Below are 18,101 nucleotides of genomic sequence, written 5' to 3' on the forward strand. Positions count from 1 at the left end.
TTGCGATTTGCCACTTCTGCGCATGCGCATGACGTCATTCTGAGCATCTGCGCATGCGCGAGTGGGGAAACCCGGAAGTAACCCTTTCCGGTACTTCCGGGTCGCCGCAGGACGCAACCTGAAAAGACGTAACCTGAACTGAACGTAACAAGAGGTATGACTGTATTCTCATTTTCACACATAAAACCAGCATTTTATAGTTCAAATCAGGAAAAATAAATACAGTAAATGGACAAAAGTACAAAGATTCACAAAATGTTTAGGGGTATGTGTACCCCTGTGTTGCCCCAGAAAAAGCACTGTGTGTGAGAGATTATTTAATTAAATTTTCTGTTTTACCATTTAAAATACCCATTTTACATCCTTAAGATATCAGTGACTTCCCTTCTTCTCTTTCCACAGTTCATTTTACAGATCATAAATCCCTGCACATTTTACAAAAAACTATACCATTCAGTATTGCATTATTGCATCCATCAAAACTTGTTTACACTGTTGAATTTATCATAATGCTGCCAGCATTTTCAGCTGTGCACAATTATTTCCCGTATACAGTGGTACCTTGGTTTAAGAACCGTCTGGTTTAAGAACGATTCAGTTTACAAACTCTGCAAAACCGGAAATAGTGTCTTGGTTTGAGAACTTTACCTCGGTTTAAGAACGAAAGCCGAATGGTGGAAGGGCACCGGTGGCGGCAGGCCTCATTAGGGAAAGAACGCCTTGGTTTAAGAATAGTTTTGGTTTAAGAACAGACTTCCAGAATGGATTACGTTCGTAAACTGAGGTACCACTGTATCCAATAAACATCTCCCAATCTTCTTTAAACATATGTTCTTCTTGTTCTTTTATTCTATATGTTAAGTCTGCGAGTTGTGCATATTCTGTCAACTTAAGTTGCCATTCTTTTTTAGTTGGGACCTCGCTCGTTTTCCATTTGGGGGCTAACAAAACACGGGCTGCAGCAGTAGCATACATAAATAACCTTTTTTGACACCTGGGGATTTCAGTCTGAATTATCCCCAGGACTTATCGTAACCCTTTTCTAAAACTATCCAAGTTGGTGGCCATCACACTACCTCTTGTGGCAGAGAGTTCCATAGTCTAACTGTGTGCTTCCAACGTTCAGAGGACGGGGAGAAGAGACAGAGGGAACCAGAGATGCTCTGGGGCCACGTACCTGTTGGTGTGTGAATTGTTATGCATGAACCAGCTCCGGTTGTTGTCCACGTACATTGCCCAGGCCTTGTCATCTTTCCCCAGCATGACGTCCTTGAGAACATCCACGCGGGCCACACCAAAGGCCGGGTCCGGGTGGTTGTCGTAGCGGTCGATGGACAGCTCCCAGTAGTGGAGCCCCTTGGAGAAGCCCGTTTTGCCCAACACCACCCGGTCGTCGTAGCTGTTGCAGGTGACGGTCAGGTTGTCGTTAGAGAAGATGACGTCCGAGTGGGCCGTATTTGGGTCAAACGAAAACCAGGCCACTGCAATGGACACAAGGGAAGAGCAGTTACCTATGTGAATGGGATGGCAGTCCCTGGGCTGGGGGGTGGGGAGGCACAAAATGCATTCCATGCAGGCATGCAGGAGGAGGAGTGTTGCAGGTTGGTCAAAGGCCACGATTCCACATGCTTTCGGGGACAGAGCCGGCCCAAGGCATTTTGCCGCCTGAAGCAGGGGGCAAGAAGTTGCCACCACCCAGTCCCATTCCACGTATGAAAGCTCAGCAGACCATTGCATCTTATTTCAGCATCCTCCACTGCACCCCGAGGGCTCTCTCTGTTAGTTTCAGTTTGCCACTGTGCAGCTGCTTAGAGTCACAAGACTCTGTTTACATTCCAGAGACATTCCGGGCTGTTGGAAGTCTCACGGGAGACGGGAGATGGATGTGATGTTACTGGTTTCCTGTTCCTTTGTTTGTTTCAGTTGCTCTCTGCCTCTCACAGAGAGAGGATGTGGTTTTCTGTCTGCATAGTAAGAAATAAAGCATAGCGATGTAGCCATAAATCTCATCACTTCCGCATGCCGTTTTGATTCTCTGCGTAATGGGGAATGTGCCTGGAGCTTTATCAAAGGCTCAGGTCGTTAATTACGTCGGAGGCGATTCCGGAGGAGCTCGGCCGATCGCAGGTTCCGACACTCTCCACTCAATGCTCATCAGTATTTGCAACCCGAGGCACTTGCCTTACTCTGCCTCATGGTAGGGCCAGCCCTGTTCTGGGGACAAATCCAAAGGGATTTGAATCCCTCCCTATGTAAGTTATGCAAGCTGCGTATAGTAACTCCCCGCATCAGGTAGGGAGATAAATGGTTTAGTTTTTGTTGGAAGGTGACTTGCAGCAGAATGGAAACGATGCTGCGTGCGACAAATAGAGGCAAGAACAGAAAATGGGTGGAGCACGGGCTCATGGGGAAGAGCCAGGGGCTGATGCCCCTCCCCTGCACCTGCCGCCTGAAGGCCGGTGTCTTACTCTGTCTAATGTCAGGGCTGCCCTGGGCCTGCAGACGTGGCTCCCTGGTTGTCCTTGCCTTTGCCTGCTTGTTTTCTTTAGGCTTTTCACTGCAATTGCACATTGTCCGAATGCAGAGGACAGCAGAGGATGCCACTGGGTTGCTGAGTTTTGCTGCACCAACTGGGAACCCACAGAGCTTTGGGGTTCTGGGCATGTGCCAACTGCATGGCTTGAACTTGGTTACCGGAACTCCTACGGGCAAGACGTCACCTTGAGGACAACACACGTGCCGCAAAGTTTTCAAAACACACTCACAAACACACACAAACTGTTGCAGCCAGTCAGTAGGTTCCATTGGCCCCATGCATTCAAACGGGCTCCTACCTGCTACCAGTTTTTTAATATCAACTGTTGTCGTTCCGAGCGAAAGGCATGGAGGGGAACAAATGAGAAGCGGTGTCGGCATTGACAGAGGACAAAAGCGCCAACCGCAAGCTTCATTGTAGCTTGGTCTCCTGGCTGCATACTTTAGTTTGCCCCTCCCGGCCAAAGCTGGCGCATCAATTTGGCATTACAGTGGTGCCCCGCAAGACGAACGCCTTGCAAGATGGAAAACCTGCTAGACGAAAGGGCTTTCCGTTTTGGAGGTGCTTCGCAAAACGAATTTCCCTATGGGGTTGCTTCGCAAGACGAAAATATCTTGCGAGTCCCTGCGGGGTTTTTTCGCTTTTTTCGCCCTTTTCCTAAGCCGCTAAGCCGCTTAACAGCTGATCCGCTGATAAGCCGCTTAACAGCTGATCACTAGAAGCCGCTAGACCGCTGTAGCGCTAATCCGCTAAGCTGTCAATGGGCTTGCTTTGCAAGACGAAAAAACCGCTAGACGAAGACAATCGCGGAACGGATTCTTTTCGTCTTGCGAGGCACCACTGTAGCAGAAACCTTGCACAGTTATACATAATGTGTGCCGGAGACCACACAGCTTTTGCAGACAGGGAAGGGCTCAAGGAAAGGCTACCAAATTCTGCAAGAGGCTGGTTTCCTTTAGCTCCTCCTGCCTCCCCACAACTCAGCTAAGAAACCAAGTAGAATCCCTCACCCAATTAAAGAAAAACCAGGTCTAAATTTCACTTCTTCAAAGGGTTGACTCCAAGCTAGGTTTATTGGACTGCTTCCATTGTGCCATAACTCGATCCATCCCTTATGAGTTTCAGAGGCTATGACGGACCCCTTGAGCCAGGTGTGATGTGATGCTGAGAGTGAGTTCGCTCAGACCAGGGAGATCTGGGTTCAAATCTCTGCTTAACTATGCTGTGTCCAGGCAGGGGGCAGACTGGGGCAGTCACATGCTCTAAGCCAGCCTTCCTCCAAAGGCGCCCCTAGAGGCATTCTAGCGGGCTCTGCGAATTCATTTACTGTATTTTTTGCTCCATAGGACACACTTTTTCCCTCTTGAAAACTAAGGGGGAAAGTCTGTGCAGCCTATGGAGCAAATGCAGGGGGGAGGCAGGCAGGAAAAGCCCCCAAGAGCCGCACACAAGCTTCCTGCAGCTCTTGCGGGCTTTTCCCCAGGAGGGAGAAGGGACTGACGCGTCCAGTCAGTCCCTTCTCCCTCCTCGTAGAAAAGCCCGCAGGAGCCGCGCGCTCCTCAAAGGGTGCACGGCTCCTGTGGGCTTTGGCGGGAGGTGGGGGAATTGCCGTAGCCGTGCACAGACTCTCCAGCCAGGAGAGGCTCCGCAAGGCTAAAGAAGCCAAGGCAGCGAGCGCGATCCATCCCGCTCGCTGCCTTGGCTTCCTCTTTAGCCTTGCGCAGCCTCTCCAGCCAGGGGATCCCTATGGCTGTCTTGGCTTCTTTGCTCTTTGGGGCTGGGAGGAAAATAATATTTTTTTCTTGATCTCCCCCTCCAAAAACTAGGTGCGTCTTGTGGTCTGGTGCGTCTTATAGAGTGAAAAATACGGTATATTCTTATGAGCTGATGGCTTTAGCTAAAAACAGCTGTTTCTCATTTCAGAATCACTTCCTGGGCTGCCTCCCCACTTCCCCCACCCCTCAAAGGTGTTACAAACAAGGTGGGGGGGGACAGACTGGACCAAACATAGTGTTAGTTTAAACATCGGGTGTATAGCTGGGGGGTCTCTCCTTGTCACGTACGAATGGGGGGAGTCGAGGGTTAAAAACAAGTGAGCGAAACAAATGCCACCGAAATGTGGAAGGAAGTATATACTTGCCCAATTGGGAGAAAGGTCCTGACTGAGCCTCAAAACCTATAAAGAGACACACTGCATTTCATACGTCGACACGGAGAAAGGGCAACCGGACTCGGGCGGCAGAAGCCACGCAGCTGGGGCATCAGCGGGCGGAACGGATTTGCCAGATTCACTTGCAAAGCCAGAGGCCCACCATCAGAACCAGAGACATGTGCATTTCGTGGAGTTTCCCCAACCTGCGTCTCTCCAGGCCAATTGGACTCCCAATTCCCATCAGCCCCGATCATCCTGGCAGGGGCTGATGGGAGTTGGAGTCAAAGCTCCCGGAGACGCCCATTCTAGAAGCCGGGCCTGGCACCCGTGAAGTGGATCGACAGCAGCAGATTCTAGGCAAGCAACAAGTGGCACTTTGGCCATGCACAGCACATAGCCAGTGGAACTCCCTGCCACTGGCTTTTAGACAACCCAGTGGATAAGTCCATCCATCAGGCCATCACCTGCCTTGCTCCACCTTTTAGTTTCTGCTTCTCAATTTGTATTGTATTATTTTATGTACTGTGGCTTGCCGTTGTCTTATTGATTATAGTTTAGAAATTATTTATTCTAAGTGTTGAGTGGATTTCTGTTTAACTTTTATATGTTGATATAATTATTTTGTACTGTTCTAATAATTGTTGAATGTTACTTTTTGATGTAAGTTGCTTATTTTAGTGTTTCGTTTTATTATCACATTTTTGTATTGCGTCAGATTGTTATAAGTTGTACATGTTTTTGCTTTTGTATTGTATTGTACTGTTTAATTTTTTTGTAGTGTTTAAACTGTTGGAAAAGTAATAAATATTATTTTTAAAAATATATATATAAGTTGTACATTTTTTGTTTCTACAGCTTGTAAACCGCCTTGAGTATTGTAAGATATAAAGACAGTATACTACTACTACTACTACTACTACTACTAATAATAATAATATCATCAACCATTAGCTATGCAACTAGAGCAGGCTTCCTCAAACTCAGCCCTCCAGATGTTTTTGGCCTACAACTCCCATGATCCCTAGCTAGCAGGACCAGTGGTCAGGGATCATGGGAATTGTAGTCTCAAAAACATTAAATGCAACATTAAATACAATTTGGTATATTGAGCATTCTAGTTTCAATGTCCGCTCCCCCTTCCTTCCTATCTGTCCTACTTTTTCTTCCTATCCTATCTGGGTGGCCACTTGCCAGGAAATCTTTTAGCTGTGATTCTTGTATTGCAGGGGGTTGGACTAGATGACCCTTGGGGTACCCTCAGACTCTACAATTCTATGATGGTGATGATAAAAATAATAAATTACTTATATTCTGCCTTTCCTCCCGAAGGAGGAGACCAGGGCAGCAAACAAGTCAATAACAGAAGTCAATTAAAACTTCTAAAAACAGTTTTAAAACCTTGTAAAAACAGTAAAAGAAACCCCCTCATTTCTCCTTGTCCATCACTGTTCTTTTTCGTGTGTGTGTTGGCAAAGACTAGAAAATCACAGGGCCGGTATTAATGGATGAAAAAATAAAAATAAGGGTGCCTAATTGAGCTGGCATAAATCGGAGAATGAATTGGTGGGGGTGGAATTTGAGCATCAACGGAAGAAATGCACATAACCCTGATCATGTGGAACTTAGCAAAAGCCTTTTAAATGAATCTGGACTCAGACCAATTTAGGGGATTGTGACCTTCACATTTTGGGGGGCAATTTCCCATTGTGCAACATCTCCCAAGAGAAGCAAAAAGTGTCAGTTTTAGGGAAGAGCTCCACCAACCATCTAAGGATAGGTGAATCTGTGAATTTCACACACTGTGTGATTTTCTGTGAATTTCCTCTTTTCCCACTCTTAAGCTCTCCACATTTCCACACCAGTTCGTGAATTTTCTAAAAAGACGTTCTCACGAAAATTCGCCAGCATATCACACACTTGTTTTGTATGCAACGTTGTTCGACATGCACATTTTTGCAAAGCAATTCCTCCCAGAATGCGTTTTTATCTGTTATCTCCACAAATACCATATTTTTGCTCTATAAGACTCACTTTTTCCCTCCTAAAAAGTAAGGGGGAATGATGTGTGCGTCTTATGGAGCGAATGCAGGCTGCACAGCTATCACAGAAGCCAGAACAGCAAGAGGGATCGCTGCTTTCACTGCGCAGCGATCCCTCTTGCTGTTCTGGCTTCTGAGATTCAGAATATTTTTTTTCTTGTTTTCCTCCTCCAAAAAATAGGTGCGTCTTGTGGTCTGGTGCGTTTTATAGAGCGAAAAATACGGTATGTCAATTTCCCCTTAAGAGATTTGTTTTTGTACAAACTACTTGGCCGGGGAACTGCGCTGCAAAGTTCGGAGAACGGCGAATCTCAAACGATGGAAATGTTTCAGTTTCAGAAAGCACAAATTATGCAGGTTTGCTTTTTAAAAGAGAACCGAATCCAGTTTATCCTCCCTTCCGCACATCCCTACTTCCACCCCACAAATCCGACCCCCAAGCCACCCGCCCAGCTTGAGACCGATTCACTCCAAAGATACAGACTCCAAGAACGTACAAGGAAGCAAACAGAACCACCAATTCTTCGTACACGGGACACAAGATCAAAAACGTTTGGGAATGGATTATGTCGAAAGCCAGTCGCACAAAAGCAGTGGGATGGGTTAACCCATAAAAGGACGATGGGGAAAATAGAATGAAACCGGGGTTGTGCGTCCAGTAGCCCAGCAACTAAAAGACTGTGCCATTCCTCATTCCAAAGTATGGGGTGGACAGAAAGAAAGAAATCTATGTCAGGGCTATTCTCCTTTAGCTTACGCCGGTGTCAGGCAGGTGCCAATGGAGGTTACATCAGCGTAAGCTTGTAGCAATGGGAGAATCATTTAAAAAAAATGCGACCCAAACGGAAAAGGTTGGTTCTTGCAAAGGTGGGAGGGTAGGGGTGGGTGGTGGCTGTGGAGAGAAGGGGCACCGGAGGCCTTGGTGCCATAAATCCAGAATATCCCGCAGGAAAATGCATGTGAAGAGCTGCTATTACACCCCAAGGCTCAGGACAGCTTTCTAGAACCTTCCTTCTCCTTGGTTGCTCTCTTGCTGAAGGCATCACAGTGGAAATCACCTTGCCCCTTACTCGGCTGCTTCGATCTGCGGAAACTGGCACTGCTGCAGATGCCATGTAAGACCCGTTCTGCGCTTGCAAGAACTTGATCTTTTCCTGTGGCCTACACTTCGGAACTCCCTGCCTATTGAGATCAGCTTATCGTTATTTTAAACCTTTCGAATGTCTTAAATAATTTTTCTTTGTGTTATGTACTGGGTCGAATAGGATTCAAAATGCAGCAGTCTGATTGGTCCTAGAACAATAGGATTCAGAATGCAGCAGCCTGATTGGTCCTAGAACAATAGGATTCAGAATGCAGCAGCCTGATTGGTCCTAGAACAATAGGATCCAGAATGCAGCAGTCTGATTGGTCCTAGAACAATAGGATCCAGAATGCAGCAGTCTGGTTGGTCCACAGGAGCCACCCAATCCAGCTCCAGGTAGAATTGAATCCGCGACCTGATTGGCCTACAGGAGAATCCCGGAATTAGCCAATCACGTGGGGCCCATTGTGTAAATAATGTATATAAAGCAGACATTCCGGGGGAACTTGCATTCCTCCTCACCGCTATGAGCTGAATAAAGAGCATGAAATCCACTCTCAACTCCGAGTATATTTCACTTTGTGACCATTTTAATGTTTGTTTTCTTTTTTTTGTAAACCGCTTTGAAGTGTGTGTGTGTGTGTGTGTGTTTACAATCCAGTGGTGTATACATTTTAGGAAACAAATAACAAATAAATGTGTGGCGCCTGGCCACAGATTCAGTGTTATAGACAGTGGGCACCCATCTCCCACCCAGGAATTATACACCTTCAGGAACCCCAACGCAGCTTGGATGTTTTCCTATGTGGCGGCATTTTGCCTTCCAGATGTTGTTGGACAACAGCTCCTCTGGCCACTGGCCAAGCTGGCTGGAGGTGATGGGCGCTTCAGTCCAACATCTGGAGAGACAACATTGGGTCTCCTGTCCTGCACCAAAACCTCTGCACTGGGGGAAGTTTAGCCTGTTAGGGAGACGTTTCCTGGCCTAGTCTTCTTGCTGACATGCTCTGCCACAGTTAGCCGGTGTGGTGCATTACAGATATTGTTGGACTACAACTCCCATCATCCCTGATCATTGGCACATCTGTGATCTAACCCAGTGTTTTTCAACCACTGTTCCGTGGCACACTAGTGTGCCGCGAGATGTTGCCTGGTGTGCCGAGGGAAAAATTGGAAAATTTGAAAGATTTAAAAATAAAGTATTTTATAATTTTTCATATTTCTGTTTACTTACTATTTCATAATAAAGTAATTATAAAAAAGTTCTTTGTGTTTATTTGATTCCTATTCAAGAGAATTACTTTATATATAGTCAATATAGGCACAAAGTTAAATTTTTTTAACATTTTCTAATGGTGGTGTGCCTCGTGATTTTTTTCATGAAACAAGTGTGCCTTTGCCCAAAAAAGGTTGAAAAACACTGATCTAACCTACTTCTTCTGTTACAGCACCAATCGGGTGCTCAACAGTCTTGTTGGACTACAACTCCTATCAGCCTGAGGCAGCATGGCCCTATGCTGGCTGGGTGTTCATGGGAGTTGTAGTCCGAAATATTTGCAGAGCACCAGGTTGGCAAACGTCGTGTCATGCCCTCAAGTGGCATTTCAAAAATCCCCAATCTGGTAGTGAAATCCAGTAATTGCTGCTTGCCCTGGGCTCCTCTGGGAGCAACAGCAGGATAGAAATTTAATCAATAGAATACTGTTAAGTAAATAGTTTTTTTAAAAAATCCTTCTAAATGCTATGTGAACTTTGCACATTTGTGACTTTCCCCCCTTCCCAAAGACAATGCTGCTGACTGCAAATCAACGTAAAGGAGACAGCAACGATATCCTTGCTTGCTGGTGCTGTTCAAAGTCTACAAACTTGTAACACAGAAACAAACATGTCACACATCATGTATACATCCTCAGAGTTTCCTGCACAGTGGAACACGGGCCACTGACAACATAGAACAGCAAGTCCCGTCTCACACGGATGCCATGGGCGGGGGAAGAAGGGGAGGAGGGCCCCCCAAAAAAATTAAAAAGAAAAGCAAAAAAAAAAAAGCAAACAGCAACAAAACAAGAGCCGAACCCCCAAAACAAAAACGGGGGGACGTCCAGAAGCACAGTGCAAGAGGCAACGCCAGGCACGCTCGGCTCACCCACCGGCCGAATTCAGAGATTGTAAAGAAGAGTGCAAGCTCATTTGGTGGGACGAGGATCTGAGCTCAAAGTAGGATCTCCCCGGAAAGCTGTTTTGCAGGTTAAGGGTGGAAGAGAAGGGGCTGGATCTACGCAGTTGCAGCCTTTCCAAAGGCACTGGGAAAGTCAGGGCCTGCTCCTCCGGTTCGGAGTCTAGATGCAAGATCAAGGCAAACTCAAGGTCAGCGCTCCCCAAAGAGGTGATTCGAATAGGGCACCAAAGCCCTTCCTTACCTGTGCAAGTACAAAGAGGGGGGAGTCTCCCAAGGGGAGCGTGGCCCCCGGGGCAGAATGTCAGCTCCCAGCAGCGGCGGAGCATATGCCCCCATTACCCAGGGTGGGCGCGCCCACCGAGGAGGGTGGGACGTGCTCCCAAGGGGGGCACGGAGGGTGCCCTCCCATGCGTGGGATAGCCGCTCGGGTGCACGGTGCGCTCGACATTTGGTGCGCCTCCCACCTGCAACTCCCAAGCCTCCCCCTGCTGTCCCCCTTTCCCCCAATGGCTCGGGGTAGGCTTGGGAGTTGCGGGCGGCATGGCAACTGTCACCCCCTCGGCGAAGACACCCAGGGCGGAATGCCCCCACCGCACCCTCCTCCCTCCACCACTGGCTCCCAGTTATGGCTTTACCAAATTTTTTTGGTGGGGGGCTCACAGGGAGAGGAGAGGAAGGGGAAGCCCCACCCCACCGACGGCATTCTGCTAGCTCATAATAATAATAATAATTTTTATTTATACCCCGCCCTCCCCAGCCAAGACCGGGCTCAGGGCGGCTAACAAGCAATAATAAAAACAAATTGAATGAATACAACTTAAAAAACAAGATTAAAATACAGCATTAAAATATTGAAACATTAAAATTTTAAAATGCACCCTCATCACAGGAGAAGAAGGAAAAAGAAAGAGGGGGAGGGAATCAAATTGGCTCCAAGCCAAAGGCCAGGGGGAACAACTCTGTCTTACAGGCCCTGCGGAAAGAAATCAGATCCTGCAGGGCCCTGGTCTCATGAGACAGAGCGTTCCACCAGGCCGGAGCCATGTTGAAAAGGCCCTGGCTCTGGTTGAGGCTAATCTAACTTCCTTAGGGCCCGGGACTACTAGGGTGTTGCTATTTATGGACCTTGAGGCTCTCCGCGGGGCATACCGGGAGAGGCGGTCCCATAGGTACGAGGGTCCTAGGCCGTGAAGGGCTTTAAAGGTCAAAACCAGCACCTTAAATCTGACCCTCTACTCCACCGGGAGCCAGTGCAGCTGGAAAAGCACTGGGTGAATATGCTCCCATGGCAGGGACGCTTCGGAAGATGGCACTGCTGCCAGTGCTTTGTAGGCTCTGGCCCACAATGCAGGAAGAGAGGCACAGCGCCAGTGGCGAGGCGAACAGCGCAGAGAGGGGGTGGCCCATGCCTGTTCCATCTCAAGTGGCAAAACGGGGTGCGCCTACCCCACCCCGACTAGGGGCTGAAGGGAGAAGTAGGTAAATGGAGGCCAAGGGGGAGTTTGAAGGCTGTGCGTATCAGAAGAGAGGGAGGCGGAGGAAAGCTTTACGGGAGCTGTTTCCCACGAGAGAGAGAGAGAGAGAGAGAGAGAGAGAGAGAGAGAGAGAGAGAGATAAAAGAAATAGACTCTGGGTCTCAAGGAGTTGCCTCTGCGCTCCAACAAAACACCAGGCGCTCCCACCTGTAGGTGCACCTGCGGACTCATACAAGGTGAAAAAGAAGTCAGGATTAAAAAACTGTGAACGATCTCACTGCCTGGGAGTGGGCTGCCTGAGCCAAGAAGTGGCCCCTCCCCAGAGAGAGGATGTCATCCGCTCTAGGGCTGGTGCCCAGCAGCTCTTCCCCATATTCTGACGTTACTGAATCACACTGACTGATGAATTTGTTGTTGCCCGTTAGCTTTATTCATACGCCAATGTGTTAGAGATATTAGAGCAGTCGCTACTGCGTTTGTTGCTTTCCAGCGCTGCTGTGATTGTCGCAAGCCGCTTTGAGCTCCACGTCCATTGTTGGGAAAGCAGGATGCAACTATTAAATAGAAAACATGGCCAACTGCGCGACACGTTTTTGGAACGGAAGGGGCAGGGAGGACAGAAATCGCTTTTGACGCCTTTTTCCCAGGTGACATTTCTCTCCTTTTTTGAGGGAAGGGGGTCTCCAGTTTAGCAACCCAAAGAAGGAAGAGCATCTCCTGCAAGAATTCCTAAAATGAGCCTAGGCAAGGAAGGACCCCCCTGGCCCTGCTCTCCAGTGGAAAATGCCTCACCCCTGATCCCGGCAGCCATGACTTACCCTCGGAGGTCTGAAGGACCAGCATCTTGCTGTAGGGGCTGACCCCGGTCTTGTTGAAGGCCTTGACGCGAGCACTGTAGGTGCTGTTAAAGTGGAGTCCATCCACAGTGCACATCGTCTCTTTCCCGACATACACCTCCTAATGACCCAAAGACACAAAGCTGATGTATGTGTGGGAATGTTCAGGGAGGCATATATTGTTTCTTAATATCCTTCCTAAACTCACGCTAGGAAGTTCCTTTACTTAGCAGAGTTTACATTCCCCTTCTCACGCACAGCAGATAGCTGGTTGCAGGCTCGTGTGAGTCTCTCACTGTTATACAATTCAGTCTGTCTCAGAATGAATTGTATAGTTCCTGGTAAGTTCCCTTGAATCCCTCTTAAATGAATGAAGACATGACAATCTTATTTAAAGCCAATAAAAGAAGTTTACTCACATCAGTTCACAGTTGGATTCCTGAAGGCAGACTTAGTTACAAAATATGTACATGTGGATATGGGAGAATCATCCCAGCGCTTATGCTAGATGAGAAGCTAGCATAGCAGTCCTAGCTAAGAAGCTGTTCAAACAAAGAAGGAAGTCAAAGAGAGAGAGAGAGTGCGGCGTGACTTGTCCTTTTTGTTACCTGGACAGGTAAGATCACGCCCACCTCTAGTCACATGCAAGGAAGGATTCTCCAGGCCAGGAGGAAACAGGAAGTTTCGACTGGCTGACCAATATTCCTTTGCATGTCCACTCTAGGAAAACAAGGAATGTTGCATTTGACTGCTCCCACAAGGAACGGGCCCTTTCTGAGAAGCTTTGCAATGCAGCAGAGATCTGGTGTGCACAGTGGGAGGCAAGATCATAGGCCAGCCTTTGCCAACCTGACGCCCTCCAGATGTTTCGTACCACTACTCCAAAAGTCCACGCTGGTTGGGGCCGGTCGGAGTTGTCGTCCAAAATATCGGTAGGCAAAGGAAGACTCTGGCTCAAATCGCAGTTGAGTCAACGACAATCGCTGAATGACCAAAAAATTAGGATTGCTTGTGCTCACTGCTGTGTACACTGACTGGCAGCACCTCTCCAGGGATTAAGGAAGGGAGCCTTTCCCAGCCCAACTTGAAGATGCTGGGGACCGAAGCAGGGTGCTTCTGCATGCAGAGCAGGTGCTCTGCCACTGAGCAATGACCCTACCTTAAATATATTGGGTAATACAGGAATCTGCCTTATGCAGCCAGGCCACTGGACCATCTAGGCCAATATTGTCCACACTGGCAGGCAGCACCTCTCCAGGGTTTCAGCCAGGGGCATCTCAGGGGCATCAGAAATTGAACCTTGGACCTTCTACAAGCAAAGCAGATGTCCAACCATGCAGCTGAGGCTGCTCCCCAGCGAATATATTACATATATATTTTTTTGTTTTTTTGATTGCTGCTCAACATTGATTGTTGAGTAACTGTCCCTGAAACTCACAGCTCCCCAGAGAAACGAGGAGGCTAGGAAGCAATTGCCTTTTATTTCCAAGATGTTGGAGGCAGCTATTTTAAGCCAGCCCCCCCCCTCCAAAAGGCATCTGTGCTGGCTTAGCTTTCCACCCACCCAAGTCTCACATCACAAATCTATTCTCGATTGCCTACGCACACAAAGCGTCAGTGGTTTCAACCCCTGCATTTCAGGGACTCGGACTAGACCCTTGGGGTCCCTTCCACCTCTACAGTTCTGTGATTCTAGGGTCCCAAAGCCACTTCCGCCCTTCAGAGGAGGTGGGATTGTGGGCTTCACGGCCCCTCCACGTGCGCGGTGGGTGGAGGCCAGCCCCCGTGCGATTAGGGGGATTCCCGGCCGCGTCACCCCCTGGCTGGCCAATCAGCCGGTTCAGGGGGCGTGGCCTGCCCTATAAAGGCGGGACGTGGCCAGGGATCTCCCTCTTTGCCGCTCATCAGCTGTTCCAGTTTCCCACCCTCCCGCCCTATAAGGTTTTCATTCCTTGACCTTGCTATGGACCTTGGTTGGTCGCCATTGAGGGGCCTGGTAGGAATTTCCCCACTTGGCAAACTGGCACCAGCCACTTGGTTTTCGCCTACCTCGTAGCAAATCGTCACAACTTCCTTGGTATTGGCGGTTAGGCATTGGTGTTGCTCTGTAGATGGAAGAGGGGAGGAGCGCCATCACCTGCCCCACATACTGAAGGGTAGTCCAGTAAAGGATTCTGGGGGGCGTGGCCCTGTCCGAAGCCTATGGAGGTGAGGGCCTAAGGCACACCCCCTAGCGGTGACCCCGGGGGAGTTCCTAGTTGATGTGCATCAGCAGGACTCCCCCTACTGGTGGTTAACCCTTCCTGGACTTCAAGCAGACGGGCTGGAGTTGGATATAGTTGGTTAGGACCAATGCCTAAGCCAATACCGCTCATCACTTGTAACCAATAAAAATTGTGGCCTTTTTTAGCCCATTAACCTTAATAATTGTGTCAAGTGTCATTATTTCCACCTGGGGGGGGGGCGGGAACTCGCCACGCAATTCTATTTGAGTTTAATGGTCTTTTAACGAGATTGAGTGGCCACCTGTCAGTTGAGATCCCTGCACCACACAGGGTTGGACTAGATGACCCCTGGAACCCCTTCAAACTCTAAAACCCGGAACCAGCACTGTTCTCCCTCCCACCCACCATCCACAACGTAAAAGCGCCTCTCCATAAAACGTACCCTGAACTGACCACCGTTCCCATCATCCAACTCCAAGATGTATCCGTCCACTTGCACCGCGGAAAGTGGGGGCTGCTTCCACGACAAGGTGGCGCTGTTGTTCTGGGTGCAGCACTCTTCCAGCTGGAGGATTGGGGGGGCCGGCACTGGGGAGGAAGCTAAACAGAAATTAGTGTAACCCCGACTTCTACCAGGGTGGAAATCGGGGCCTCTGAGTTCTGCCAGAGTTTGTCGGCTTATTACCCATCCTTGACCCTAATACAGTGGTGCCTTGCAAGATGAAAATAGTCCGTTCCGCGAGTCTCTTCGTCTTGCGGTTTTTTCGTTTTGCGAAGCACGGCTATTAGCATCTTAGCGGCTATTAACAGCTTAGCGGCTTTAAGAAAAAGGAAACAAACTCGCAAGAACTCGCAAGACGTTTCGTCTTGCGAAGCAAGCCCATAGGGAAATTCGTCTTGCGGAACGACTCAAAAAACGGAAAACTCTTTCGTCTTGCGCGTTTTGCATCTTGCGAGGCATTCTGGTTGCGAACGGGATCCGTTCCGGAGCCCCGTTCACAGCATGAGCAGAACACAACTCGCGTCTGCGCATGCCGCAATTCGCCGCTTCAGGGAAGTTTTTAATATTTAACACTGTACTGTTTTTAACACTTGATGGGGAGCCACTCAGTGTGGCTGGGGAAACTCAGCCAGATGGGCGGGGTATAAATAAACTATTATTATTATTATTATTATTATTATTATTATTATTATTATTATTATTATTCTGCGCATGTGTGTGACGTCATTTTGCACGTCTGCGCATGCGAGTGGCGAAACCCAGAAGTAACTCATGTACTTCTGGGTCGCCGCGGGACGCAACCTGAAAAGATTTAACCTGAAGTAAACCTAACAAGAGGTATGACTGTATTATAATTATAATAATTATAATTTATGCCCCACCCATCTGGCTGGGTTTCCCCAGCCACTCTGGGCAGCTCCCAACAGAATATTAAAAGCACGATAAAACATCAAACATTAAAAACTTTCCTAAACAGGCTGCCTTCAGATGTCTTCTAAATGTCATATAGTTGTTTATTTCCTTGGCATCTGGTCACATTGAGGGGCATCTCACATTGAGGGAACCACCAGAAGGCCCTCGGAGCTGGACCTCAGTGTTCGGACTGGACGATGGGGTTGGAGACGCTCCTTCAGGTATACTGGGTATACTGAGGCCCAGCGCTGAGGGCCTTCTGGCAGTTCCCTCGCTGCAAGAAGCCAAGTTACAGGGAACCAGGCAGAGGGCCTTCTCGGTGGTGGCGCCCGCCCTGTGGAACGCCCTCCCACCAGATGTCAAAGAAATAAACAACTATTTGTTGTTTAGAAGACATCTGAAGGCAGCCTTGAAGTTTTTAATGACTGTTGTTTTAATGTATTTTTAATCTTTTGTTGGAAGCCGCCCAGAGTGGCTGGGTAAACCCAGCCAGATGGGTGGGGTATAAATTATTATTATTATTATTATTATTATTATTATTATTATTATCATCATCATCATCACTATCATTATCTTTATTATTAGTAGTAGTATTATTGTAAGAGGCTGTCCATGTCTATAATAACCCTTCAAGTAATATAAGTAGTGACGTTTCTGTACCTTGGCATTATATGTTCTGTTTTAATTTTTGTACTGGAATTGTAGGTGATACAGTAGTCCTGGGGGCCAGCTAAAACCTGCCCATTTTTCTTCTATTCTAAATTACTGAGTGTATAGAAATCAGTAAGCCATCTCATCTTCTTGTTCATTAGCCCCACTTTTGGGGAAAAGAGCTATATAAATACAGTACTGTCATTACTGCAAACTGAGACCAAATTGCCAATTCAGAACTTCCTTCTCATTAGCCCTGGGAACCGCAGTTCCCCACAAGCCTACAGTTCCCACCCAGGTGGCGTTCTCTGGCAGGCACCCTGAGCGTCGCCCTCCAACAAAGCCTGTTTCAAGACGGGGGTCTGAATATCCCTTCCCCCTTGCGAGGCTTTGAAGTGCCACAATGGCGCAGATGGGCACCTCGCAGCTGGCAGGTTGCCCAGGGGCATCGCCAGCAAACATCTGCCTGTTGCTGTGTCTCTCTGCTCTGCCGCTCTGCCCCAGATGGGGCCTGTTGCGATGTGCCAATGCAGCTGAGCTGGCAAGGAGGAGAGGAACGGATGCGAAGGCAGCTAGGCATGTCGCGGGCAAGGAAGGCTGCATTGTGCCCAGTCGTGTGAATGCAGGAAGGATAGGTCTTGGAATGAACGGCATACAGAGGAAGGAGGGAGGCAAACTCCATCGGATTTATTTCCCCTGTTTCCTAAAATGGCAATTGCGCAGCCATTGCTGCAGGCATGTAAACAAGGGGATTTTCCATGCTGAGAAACCTAGATTGTCATTTTCTCTCTCTCTCTCTCTCTCTCTCTCTCTCTCTCTCTCTCACACACACACACACACACACACAAATTATTTTAATTGAATTTTCTGTTTTGCCATTTAAAATACTCATTTTACATCCTTAAGATATCAGTGACTTCCTTTCTTCTCTTTCCATGGTTCATTTTACACATCATAAATCCCTGCACATTTTACAAAAACTATACCATTCAATATTCTATTATTGCATCCATCAAAACTTGTTTACACTGTTGAATTTATCTTAACTGTACTGGCTCCCGGTGGAGTACAGGGTCAGGTTTTAAGGTGCTGGTTTTGACCTTTAAAGCCCTATACGGCCTAGGACTCTCGTACCTACAGGACCGCCTCTCCTGGTATGCCCCACGGAGGACCTTAAGGTCCACAAATGACAACATTTTGGAGGTCCCAGGTCACAAGGTGGTTAGATTGGTCTCAACTAGGGCCAGGGCCTTTTCAGCACTGGCCTCGACCTGGTGGAAGGCTCTGTCACAAGAGACCAGGGCCCTGCGGGACTTGACATCTTTCCGCAGGGCCTGCAAGACAGAGCTGTTCTGCCTGGCCTTTGGTTTGGACTCAGTCTGACCCTTATGTTTCCCTCCCCTTATGGTTTTGATCTATGGAGAAATGAGGCTGCATTTTAAATTGCATTTTAACCTGTATTTTAAATTGTCCCCCCCATTATGTTTTAATTCTAATTTTACCGGTGTTA

The 18,101-nt window shown here is 48.1% G+C and overlaps 1 protein-coding gene across 6 annotated transcripts in view; it reads right to left on the reverse strand.

The window, feature by feature from the left end:
* TRIM9 (tripartite motif containing 9) overlaps positions 1–18,101 on the reverse strand; it is a 69,582-nt gene that overhangs the window by 4,704 nt on the left and 46,777 nt on the right. The window contains exons 6-11 of one of the 6 annotated variants that reach the window (XM_081910545.1): positions 14,969–15,114; positions 12,284–12,422; positions 9,962–10,150; positions 4,677–4,712; positions 2,835–2,858; positions 1,178–1,481 (exon numbers count right to left, since the gene is read on the reverse strand). In XM_081910545.1, coding sequence (XP_081766671.1) covers positions 1,178–1,481; positions 2,835–2,858; positions 4,677–4,712; positions 9,962–10,150; positions 12,284–12,422; positions 14,969–15,114 — 838 coding nt within the window. Of the gene's footprint in view, positions 1–1,177; positions 1,482–2,834; positions 2,859–4,676; positions 4,713–9,961; positions 10,151–12,283; positions 12,423–14,968; positions 15,127–18,101 lie in introns of all 6 variants that reach the window. The other 5 variants (XM_081910544.1, XM_081910546.1, XM_081910547.1 and 2 more) reach the window with 5 other exon arrangements.

This window comes from Podarcis melisellensis (assembly GCF_964234715.1).
Source record: "Podarcis melisellensis genome assembly, chromosome: 1".
Taxonomy (NCBI): domain Eukaryota; kingdom Metazoa; phylum Chordata; class Lepidosauria; order Squamata; family Lacertidae; genus Podarcis; species Podarcis melisellensis.